Raw genomic sequence first — 11,196 nt, forward strand, 5'->3', positions numbered from 1 at the left:
CCTGGCAGAGAATGGAATCTCTGCAATGAAACGTGAGGAAAGCCTTGGATATCCCAGTGAGTCAGAATGCCCCCACATGAATTTCCAGGTTCATTAATATTGACCGAGATGTTCTGGAAACATAAACGTGGATGAAACAGGGAAAAAACTATTATAAACAAAGCTACTAAAACTAGTATTCATAATTAAATCAGAAGATGAATTCCAGCTCAATGCAAAGACAAGTATTCAGATTGGTTGTATTGCAGACAGACTCATATTTTAATCACAAACCAAAGAAAACTTCAGATGTGAATACCCCTGATTTTGGAGGAAGTTCATAATGCAGACGTAACATCTCAGCAGAAGTCCACCTATACTCAGCAGCAGCATGGTTTAGTTAATATTAGCAAAGCTGAACAGCTGAATGGGCTTTTCAGCCTCTTGATGTAACACGGAAAATGCCATGTGAAGGTCAGGCCATTATGGGAAGCTTGGAGATTAAAGTTGATAAAGAGAGCACTACCTTCCCAAACTGTCCCTTTACCTGCTGTTATGACACCCACTGCAGGATTTATGGTTTCCTAGCATTTCTTCACTCCCTCATTTACAGAAGTCACAATTAGCTGCCCTTTTGCTTACTTGTTGTGTATTTTCCTCTATAGACTGCATGGATGAGTTCTTCCTGCATGAGGGGAAGTGCGTGCAGGAATGCCCTTCTCACTTCTATGCTGAAGACAAGCACTGCTTTCCCTGCCATGCAGCCTGCAAGGATTGTGATGGGCCAGATTCCGACGACTGCATTGGGTGCATCATGGAATCCTTTGTTCTTTACAATGGCATGTGTTTTGAAGAGTGCCCTGAAGGGACTTACTACGAACAAGCCACAGAAGACTGTCAAGGTTGGCCGCTGTTGTTTCCTCCAGAACAGTATTGAGATGCAAGTGGGTCTGGTTAAAGACTATCCCACAAGGTCTTGCATGTGCCAGCTGGTGTTGCTATCAGTGTCCTGGAAATGGAAGAGGCAGCTAATGCAGAAAAATAACAAGTCATATCTTAATTTAGCAAAACTGGAGAAAGCTGAGAGGGAGGTAGCAAAGCTAGGTATATTTAATATTACGAGTGTGAGAAACTCCTTCACTGGTAAAATATTAAAAAGGACAAAGTCTTCAAAGCAAAGGCAATAATATTTTTATTTTACAATTCAGTGCTGAATTGGATGCCCTTCTAAAAAGCCATAATGCAAAGGCTGGTTCCAGGAGTTTTATACTGGTTAAACATACATATTCATACATATTCCAAGAAACATTGGTTACATATTCAAGGAATATTGGTTAAACATACATAACTCGTATCACTCACTCTCAAATGTACAGCACAGTTCCTTTGTGCCTTCAGAATCCTGTGATGCTCTTTATCTTACCTCCTTCCTCATTGTCGCCTCTTGGTGAGCTTAGGTCTGCTCTTTGTTCCTGCTGGGGAACTGTCCTTGTTTCAAGTATTAAACAAGCTAATGTCCTGTTACAATCACATCCTTTGTTACTGCAAGCTGGCCATGATTTGTTTTCAGTATATATACTAGTTTTAGACAAAGAACAGTGTAAGTCCTCGAAGAATATTTATTTAGGTTATTCAACAATGTCTGGAGATTGTCTGCATATTATCTCTTGATATGAGACAGACTTATATCACAAAATAATTAAGCATACAAACCAGCCGCAGAAAAATTTATCAATTAATTCTCACATGGGCAACCAACCTGGTAAGTACTGAGTATTGCTGGAGACAGTATGTTGAACACCATTGTTCAGAAAAGCAATGCCAGTTCTGATGGAAACCTAAGGAACTGCCTGCATAAGATTAAAAATAGTAAGATATTTGACTATGCAGAAGCAGAACTACCATTCTGTTTCCTTTCCTTGAACCTCTGATCCAGAGATGATGGCTGCTTCTTGCAAAATTAATGCTGGAAAAACAATCTGAAATGCATCAAGAAATGGTGACATCCTACTGTTTGTTCTTTTCAGCATGCAACAGGACGTGCCAGACTTGCTCTTCTTCCACTGCCTGCCTTACTTGCAGAGATGGCCTGATGCTGAACCATGATGGGCACTGTGTGGCACCTGGGTACTGCTCTCGCACTGAGTACTATGTTGAGAAAACTCAGACTTGTAAGCCTTGTCATAAGAAATGCTTCCACTGCTCAGGACCCACTGAACACCAGTGTCTTAGCTGTGCGAGTAACCACTATCTTCTCAGTAAGTGTCTTGCTCCTGCCTCTAGATTTTATTTTACACTGAAAGCATGAAGTAAGCATGTTTCTGTCACATTTATAAAACATCTAGGGCTGCTTCAGCCAACCTAAATATTGCATATTTGACATGACCAGTAGACAATTTGTATAGAGATAAGTACTTCTGCGGGGCTACCTGAAAACTGTGGGACTGGGCTTGCAAACTCCATGGCTAAACAGAATATATGTGCTTCATTTACTTGGTATGTGCTGTTCCTGTTGTTTTCTATAAGTAGCTTAAAAAACCAAGAGGTATACCCTTAGCATTTTTTTTTTAATGTACACACAAAGAGCTCACATTTGACTTGTTTAATCCCTGCAGAGATCTGGTAAGCAAAAAAATGCTTAAGTAGTGCTGTTTAAAAGTTGTTCATGGATCACTAGGTCTATATTTAGTAGATGGACGGCTGAGGCGCAAAACTACTTTTCTGACCTTGGAGAAAATACTGTATTGTCTCAGATACAAATTGGTAAAAAGTATAAAATCTCAGAACTTAAACCTTACTTCTTTTCATATTCTTTAGAAAGCAAAAAAAAAAAATTAAAGTGATGTTTCATGCAGGAAATCTCTAAAGAGAGTTTGAATTAAAATTGAACCTGAGCTTTTTGAGTCTAACCCTGTTGCAGATTTTGCATTCTTAAATTTCTGACATCTGTCACTTTCTGCTGCTTTGTACCATTACAACTGATAAAGTTGATGGACGTATGTAAATAAAATAAGGGGAAGTATCTTCCTTTGCCCAGTTGCAACCTAAGTAGCAAAACTATAAAGACGAGGTAGATAATGAGTACAAGTTGCTAATGAGTAACCACTGTTCTCTTAGCTTGATGCACTTGGAGTTAGTTGCATCAGTTCTAACTTCTCATTCATGATTCCTATTCTAATGACCCTCTGAGGTCTCAGTGAAAGGGAGATATACCTGGTACATTTGACAGCATTACAGGCATTTATTCCCATAACATAATGCAGCAGCTACAGACAGGGATAAAGACCAATGAACAAAAGTCATTAAAACTCAAATTTACCATCAGATTAATCCTGTACACAGAATGCAACGAGACTGATGCTTAGAGTGAAATCTAAGAACAATGGTAATGTATGTAGGATGTTTCCTAATTACTATTTCTTCTTTCCTGTATTCTGAAAGCAATCACATCTGCTATTCATTATTATGTATTATGCATTTATATTTCCCAAAGATAAAAAATTTTTAGTTCTGAAGAGCCTGCTAACATACATAACATGCAGAAATGAGGACTAATGAACTGACAAGACTTGGAAAAAACAAAAGATAATTACTATATGTCAACATTCTCTTTTCTTGTACTGGTACACACCCTAACAGCTTCTCCTGTTAGTTTCCTCTAGCACAGCTCTGAGAGATATCTTATACCAGAAAACGACAAATATGTTGTGTTATTTTGCATTGTTGTCTCTGCAGATACAACTTGTACTGAAACATGCCCAGATGGGTATTATCTGGACAGTGATGAGGGACAATGTTCCCCGTGTCACAGCGCCTGTGTAACTTGCACTGGTAAACGCAGTTCACAGTGCCTTTCCTGCAAACCAGGCTGGTACAGACATGGAAAAGGATGCATAAACCAGTGTCCAGAAGGGTAAGGTCCAAGATCTTTAGCTAACAGCTACATCACAGAGGGAGCTTTTAGAAATTAGATCACTCTGCCCTAATCTATTTTGGTGTGAAATAGAACTGAATTCTCTATATTGATGAAAAAGTCTTACGTCATTCTAGCACAGAGGTGGTGGAAAACCTCCCTTCACACTCAAAAACTGTAAAATTGTGCCCAAACTTGGACCACAACATGCTGTGATGATCTTAGGCAAGCTAGGTTACCTGTTGGTACGCTTGAGCAAAGGAAGCAGGGAAACTTCCTTTAAGCACCCTTGCAACCTCCACTTAACCTGAAGTTCTTATGAGGTTACTTTTGTTTTTTTGAGGAGAACTTATGATGGACCATAATAACACCAGCCACTAAAAAAAACCTTTCAGCTGAGGATCCAGAATTCTAGACAGCAACTTCATTAATATGAGTCCGTTTAATTTCAAAAGGAGAATTCAGTGTGTTCTTGTGAATATGTCTCAGAACTTCAAATCTGTGGAGCAGACCTGTGATTACTGGTTCAGATCTATTTCCTTTTCTAGTACTGTATGATCACACTGGCTGATATCCCAGTAAATTGGAAGTCTGTAATGACCACATGTCAACAAAACCACAGTGCAGCGATTATGCTTTTTCCCTGACAGTACAATTGATGTGAACACCATTCCTCTGCTGGCACCCTTTGGCTAGGCCTGTTTGTGCACTGAAAGGAAATATGACATTCCTGAATTTCCATCAGACAGTACATCATCAGGAGCAGTAAGGAATTCAGTACTTACCCAATATCTCAAGGATACCTCCAGCATAGCCAAAAGATAGTTGAGGTTTTCTGAGACCTGCCTGTTTGTATACCTAATTTGTGTCTGAATTCACCCTAGATATTAGGAAGCCTTGCTTTATACACCCTCAATTTTCAAAGTCATTTTATAGTTGAATCCCAGTGGCCAAGAGGTATTAATGGATATTTATGCTATTTACACTGAGACTGCAATTGTCTACTGTGATCACATCAATATCACTAGCGTACATTGATGTAACCATAGTAAAAGCTAAGGATGAGGCGTGTTTTCATTTTCCTTTCACTGCTGGACTGTATGCAAAGCTATGATCTCTTTCAGGTATTTTGTACAAAACTCCACTGGATCATGTGAAAGATGCCACAAGGGTTGTAAGGAGTGTACGGGGCCTGCACCCACAAACTGTCTTTTCTGTGATACGTATTTCTACCTGTTGCGCTTCAAGAATGAATGTGTTAGCTCTTGTCCTGAGTATTACTATGAAGACAAGGAGAACAATATCTGTGAAAGATGCCATCCTTCCTGCCGAACTTGTGAAGGTAAAAGCATACTGTCCACTTTGACCAAATCAAGGGGTTATCAAAACACCTGCCAAGGATTATCAAAATACTGCCATCCCCCCTCCTTTTTATTCTTTTCCTCTCTGCTCCAAGATTTGGAAACACTTCAGAAAGAGACACGCAATGTACAGCACTTCTAACCTGCTCATGACTGAAGTAGCTGCAGTGGGTGATGCAGACCTCTCCTGGGGCTTCTGGGTGCTCCCTGGCCCTGGGTGACATGGCTGGTCCATGCTGCCATTTTATTTTCAGAATACTGATTGACTGAGACCAGAAAAAGGATATGAGGTCCCTCCAAGCTCCCTGCAGAGCTGCCTCCAGCTGCAGAGCACAAGTGTAAAGGCAGCCACTCTCAGGGAGGGCTGGGAGCGATTCCTGGTGCCAAGTCAGTGAGAGGGAAAAAACAGATGACGCAGCCAAGCCTCCCAGAGAGATGTTCAGCAGCTTCCAAAGAAAAAGGCTCTGTTTGTTACAGAGCTGGACCTCATTTCTCATATGAATAATAACCAAATAATATGTCACTCTCCGTCCTTCTCTGTGTGACTCTATGAAAGCCAAAGAACCTAAATTTGACCACAAATCTTTACAGTTTGTAATGGGAAGAACAGAAACAGGCATAAAACATGTTTACAGTAAGAAAAATAACCCAAAAGCTAAAAAAAGAGACAGTGATGTCTGCTGCTTTTGATATAGTTAAGTAAGTTCTTCTCTAAGTTAACCTTGGGAGACAATCTGTTTCTTTTTCCTAACTCATCCAACTCTGAAACAGGCAGCATTAGTTCCCTTGGATGCATTTGGTGTCCTTTTGTGTCTGAATGGCATCATATGATAGCTAACAAGCAACGTTCTGCATTTTAGACTACACCATATCGTAACATATAAAATCTGTGTTGGGTAGTGGGTACACTGGATAGCATAGATGGCTAATTACAGCATAACAATATTTAAAATTGCAGAAATAACCTCTTAGAGTGAAGCCGCCTTAAGGAACTGTTGAAATTTTATTGTATAACAACATTGTAACAAGGAAAAGAAGTATTTTGGCCTGGATTTGGGGCAAAAAGATAGCCATTTTAACTTACTTCTGTTGATTTTTACTTTATTTGGGATAAATACTACAGGACAGTTTTCTGTTGTAATTACAAACACACTAAGATGAAACACAAGCCAGTCCTAAACAGCAGACACATAGGTATTCTGAGATGCAGATGTATTACTGATGTAAGAGAAAAGAGGTGTTGTGGTATATCTACTGTTTGTCAAGTACAGGAAGGCAAATCCCATAGTAAATTCACTGGGCCATAGAAGGTTGCTAACTTCAGCTATTTAATTGCTGCTAACATGAGCTACTTCCAATTCCATTCCTTTGAGACATGGCAGAAAATGCCTGATTGCAGGGAAATGGACAGGTGCATCTTAGCATGTAGCACAAACCCTACACTCCAACATTTCACAGAAATATTGCATACAGCACCTGTCTTCAAAAGGAGTCCCCAACACACAAAGGATGATCTGTTTAGACCTGGTGAATAGTTTTTTTGCTATGTAACTAAACAATTTATTTTGCTGTTCAAATATAAACATACCTTAATTCACTGTGGTTTGAAAACAGTTAGCTAGCAGGCCTAGTAAGTATTTATTTTATGAAGGAGTGCATTTGGCCGAAGTTCCTCGCTATTTTACTTCAATGCACAGACCTAATTAATTTTTCTGAATGTGTAGGAGCTGATTCCCATTCCAGTTTCTCATGGATATCAAAACACATAAGAAATACACCTTGTGGGAACATAAGACCTCACAATTAGGCCCAAGTTCTTTTTAACACCAGCCTCCTCATGCTGAACTCCTCACTGCTGTTTATAAATACCCTTTTCCTCGGTGGTAGTGCATGATATGATTTTTTAAAAAAGTTAGATAACAGATTTCCCAGTTGTAATATTGTTATTTTATTTGCCTTTCTAGAGAAGGGAGCATTTGGCTGCACATCTTGTGTATGGAGCTACAGCTTATTAGGTGGAATGTGCAACTCAGACTGTTTTGTAGGTGAATACAAAGTCCAGGAGACACCAAGACATGAGGTACCTATTTGTGGGCATTTTCTACTGTGATGTGTAAGCTGAACTTTAACTGCTGAACACAAAACAAACCACACAGAATGCTCTTCTCTAAGTTTTGAAGGCTGCTTATATTTAAATATGCTTACTTTTTTTCTTCTCTTGGCAGAAGAAGCTGTTGTTTCTCTTTCTGGAATTGCCTATTACACAGTAATTCTCTACCAGCAAATATAAAGGCAGAACTTTGTCAACAGTGACATCAAAGCCATGTGAAGAAAATCAGTTATACTAGTTATATGGGTTTTTTCTTCCAGTATAATTGAGATTTCCCCACAGATTTCTGCTTCTTTATCTGTAAGAAATCACACTGCACTCCTGATTGACAGCTCTGCTGGCAGAAACCTCTAGTGGAGGGACAGGCTGAAATTAACAGAGCTGTATGTTTAGTAGAACAGGACCACAATTAGGTTTGGATCTACGCCACATGTCTGGGCACTCCAGCTTCCAGATTTCTACACCAACTGCCTTCCAAAGATGTTTATTCAAGAATATAGCAGCAAGGCAAGCCAGCTGGCCTGAGATGTCACATACCCTGGAGTCTCTGGCCTGGAATATCCCCTTAACAGTGCTGCTCCGTATCTGTGAGCCTGAGAAAAAAAGCCTAAGAGCTGGGGACCACAGAGGTTCACAGTTCTTTGCAAGAGCTTTGATTCTAAGGAACTGGACCTCGTGCTATGACCTTCCCATCTTACCCAGGTTTTTCAATCATGGAAAAGCAGCCTTACAGGTCTGATAGCAAGTTTGATGAAAGGTTATTTGAGTTTCCAGGTTGTCACAGTGGATATGGGGTCCTAGTCCCACAACAGGAAAACAGCATTTTTTTCCCAGTAGGACAGGAACTATGAATAGAAGCCCTGAAATACCTGAGCTCAGGTACCTGCAAGTTAGATGTGACAACAATGATCTCTGGCAGTCATAGTACACAGAGGCTCTCAGGAGCCTATCTGGAATTTGAGAAGTGTACTTGAATCTCAGTTGTTTCTGTAAAACAGAACCAACATGACCTAATAAACCTTGGGGCTAGTAGAAAATTTCCAGACTGCTTATTCATTATTTCTGCTCCTTTCCAAGTTAGAAAAGAAATTCATTCTCTCAGTTTCCCTTTTTTCCCCGGAATATTTCACGTTCTTGCTGCCATGTAGGTTTCTTTTAATAATACTCGAGTGAACTTCTTGAAGGCTAGTTTACTATCATTACTGTCAAAGAAAGGACCACATGCTAGCATGGGACTAACAAAATGAGATCACACTTTCCAGCCAAAGAACTTACAGTCTGAATTAATTTTAGCTTGCTGTCTAGCTATGTGAGATCTCTAGGTTCCTACAACTGTTTCTCCCCTCTCCCTACAGGCAGACCACTGAGAACCCAGGAAATATAACTCAAATTTAGTTTCCTACCCCCTACTTTATTTTGCCATTGGCACCCATGGAACCTAGAATTGACTATCAAGACAGTGAATGACAGGATAGAATCCAGAATGAAAGGTACTTTGTTTGTCTTTTGTGTCTGAAGGAGGATGAGCCCAAGTGCAAGAAATGTGATAGCTCATGCACTGAGTGCAAGGGACCTGGACCTCTCAACTGCACAGTCTGTCCAGCCAGCATGCAGATCTACCTGGAGGAAAGCCGCTGCCTGCCCTGCTGCAGTGACTCTGAGCCAGCAGGCACCCAAGAGTGCTGTGACTGCAGGGAAACACAAGGTAGGACCATGCTGAAGAGCAGTAATGGTGCTGAAGGGCTTTATTACCGAGTAGGGTGACATTTAAAAATTGATAAAGGAATAGTCCGAAAATGTTGTACACAGACATTCAATGTGTTTCTATTGCTCCATCACCAGAATAGGAAGGGCTTTACAGAAAAAACAGCAATCATGGCTGATGCGGAAGGCAACGCCCTCTTTCACTCACAGCTGTTGTGTTAAGCAGACAGGCACTTCATAAACCTGGTGACTGGAAAGTGCTTGCTTCAAGGTATAGCAATGAATCACTGCATTTTAAGCTCACAACGTCAAAATGTGGTTTTGTGCCTGTTAGCTTTCCTGCTTCTTTCTGATTATTTCTAATCTAGTAAAGAAGTACAGCTACTCCAGCAACCTTGCTTATGTCTTTATACCATCATAGCTACAGGAATACAGTTGTAATATAGGAAGAGTAAAGTAAAGGAATGCATTTAAAAATGTAAGCAGACCTAAATCTTGCACTGGGGATTTTTTATATAAATAAAATACCTCCCCGCCACACACATATACAATATCATTTAATCTTTTTTTTTCAACTGCTTTTGTAGATGATTGTGTATTACAGACCACTGTACTATCCAAGAGCAAAAGCAAAACTACTTTCTTCATTATTACTTGCACTTTACTTCTCCTGGTCATTGGAGCCATTGTATTCATCTGGAGAAAATCACGAGCCAAAATCCAGTCTGTCACTAAACATGGGTATGAGAAGCTGACAAATCTCTCCAAAACCTTTCCTTCCCATGTGAGCAACTACCACGAGAGTCCCAGTTACCTGGAAGATCAAGTGGTTGAGTACAGAGATCGAGAAAATGAAGAAGATGATGAAGAAGATGACATTGTATATATGGGCCAGGATGGCACACTCTATCGCAAATTTAAATACGGGCTTTTGGAGGATGATGAGGAAGATGAGCTTGAATATGATGATGAAAGTTATTCATTTAGATAACTCTACTAATTTATTAATTTCCTGTTCAGTTGCTTCTCCTGTTAAATTACAGCAGTTTATTTAAGTATGTCTAGTTACTTCTAAGCATGCTGAGTTCAAGATTTTGGCTAACAGTTATTGTGAGAGCAGAATTGTTTCTAAAACCAGTATTTCTTGAAGCTTTACATAAATCCTTGCTAGGTTTTTAAGTAGCACTTTGTATGCGGGCTGGGTAAGAGATTATGTTTCTGTGCACTTGTGCAGAGGGTAAATCCTTTCCAAATATGTCTTTGTGTGCATTGTAACTGACACAAACACTGCTTCAAACCACATACACACTTATTGAGAATCTTGCCAATCACAACTAGAAAAGTGCAGATCTAAACAAGATGGGTGTATTTATCTACCTGATGATAGGTAGATAGGGGATACAGTGCCAGTAGCTTGCTATTTTGTGACTATAGTTACTCAGCAGTTTGCAACAGAATAAGCAAGTTTACTGGTTTCACCCAGATTTTCTTCATTCGTATCACCTGGTGCATCTGTGTTCTTTGTAGCCAACACATTCCTCCTTACAATCCTATAGCATACTTCCCAGTTAAATAGTGCATCTGCGACATAATGTTTAAGTTTTCTGATTGCGACTCTACTACAGGTAACTATATTTTATTCACAGTTTGTATGAAACATAACTTGAATATTATATATATCAACCTGTGATTAATATTTACTGTGGTGTTTGTCAAATAATCTTTCATTGTAGATACAAACTTCTGGGTTTACCATAAAGGGAAATACAGTCTATAAGCAAGCCCATAAAAAAAGACTCCTTTTGCATTTTTTACTACCTTCTCAGTGATTTAAACACAAAACTATTATTCAAGCAGCTTTTCCATTTCTGTTGTAAGTGGTTCAGGATGTTCAAACAATGGCAGAGAATAATTAGCACTCACTTTGTAGCATAAATTAGACAGCAATGTGATTTTATTATTATTACAGAAATATAGTTTATCATATTAAAGAAAAGGATACTGTTTATGGACCTTTGTTGTGAAAGAATAAACTCTTTGCACAAAAATGTCTTGACAACACTGTTATTTGTCAAGATTCCTTCAATCTCAGAATTCCTTTAGACTTTCAGTAAGAACTGTTCTAGAAC

General features: G+C 39.4%; 1 protein-coding gene across 1 annotated transcript in view; it reads left to right on the plus strand.

Annotated features, from left to right (window-relative positions):
• PCSK5 (proprotein convertase subtilisin/kexin type 5) overlaps positions 1–10,853 on the plus strand; it is a 245,073-nt gene extending 234,220 nt beyond the window's left edge. Inside the window, exons 31-37 of the mRNA XM_069881190.1 lie at positions 645–881; positions 2,007–2,237; positions 3,715–3,892; positions 5,017–5,234; positions 7,218–7,333; positions 8,885–9,068; positions 9,655–10,853. Of these exons, the coding sequence (XP_069737291.1) occupies positions 645–881; positions 2,007–2,237; positions 3,715–3,892; positions 5,017–5,234; positions 7,218–7,333; positions 8,885–9,068; positions 9,655–10,058 (1,568 nt within the window). The 3' untranslated portion in view covers positions 10,059–10,853. The remainder of the gene's footprint in view (positions 1–644; positions 882–2,006; positions 2,238–3,714; positions 3,893–5,016; positions 5,235–7,217; positions 7,334–8,884; positions 9,069–9,654) is intronic.
• The last annotated feature ends 343 nt before the right edge of the window (positions 10,854–11,196 follow it).

This window comes from Phaenicophaeus curvirostris, chromosome Z, assembly GCF_032191515.1.
Source record: "Phaenicophaeus curvirostris isolate KB17595 chromosome Z, BPBGC_Pcur_1.0, whole genome shotgun sequence".
Classification (NCBI taxonomy): domain Eukaryota; kingdom Metazoa; phylum Chordata; class Aves; order Cuculiformes; family Cuculidae; genus Phaenicophaeus; species Phaenicophaeus curvirostris.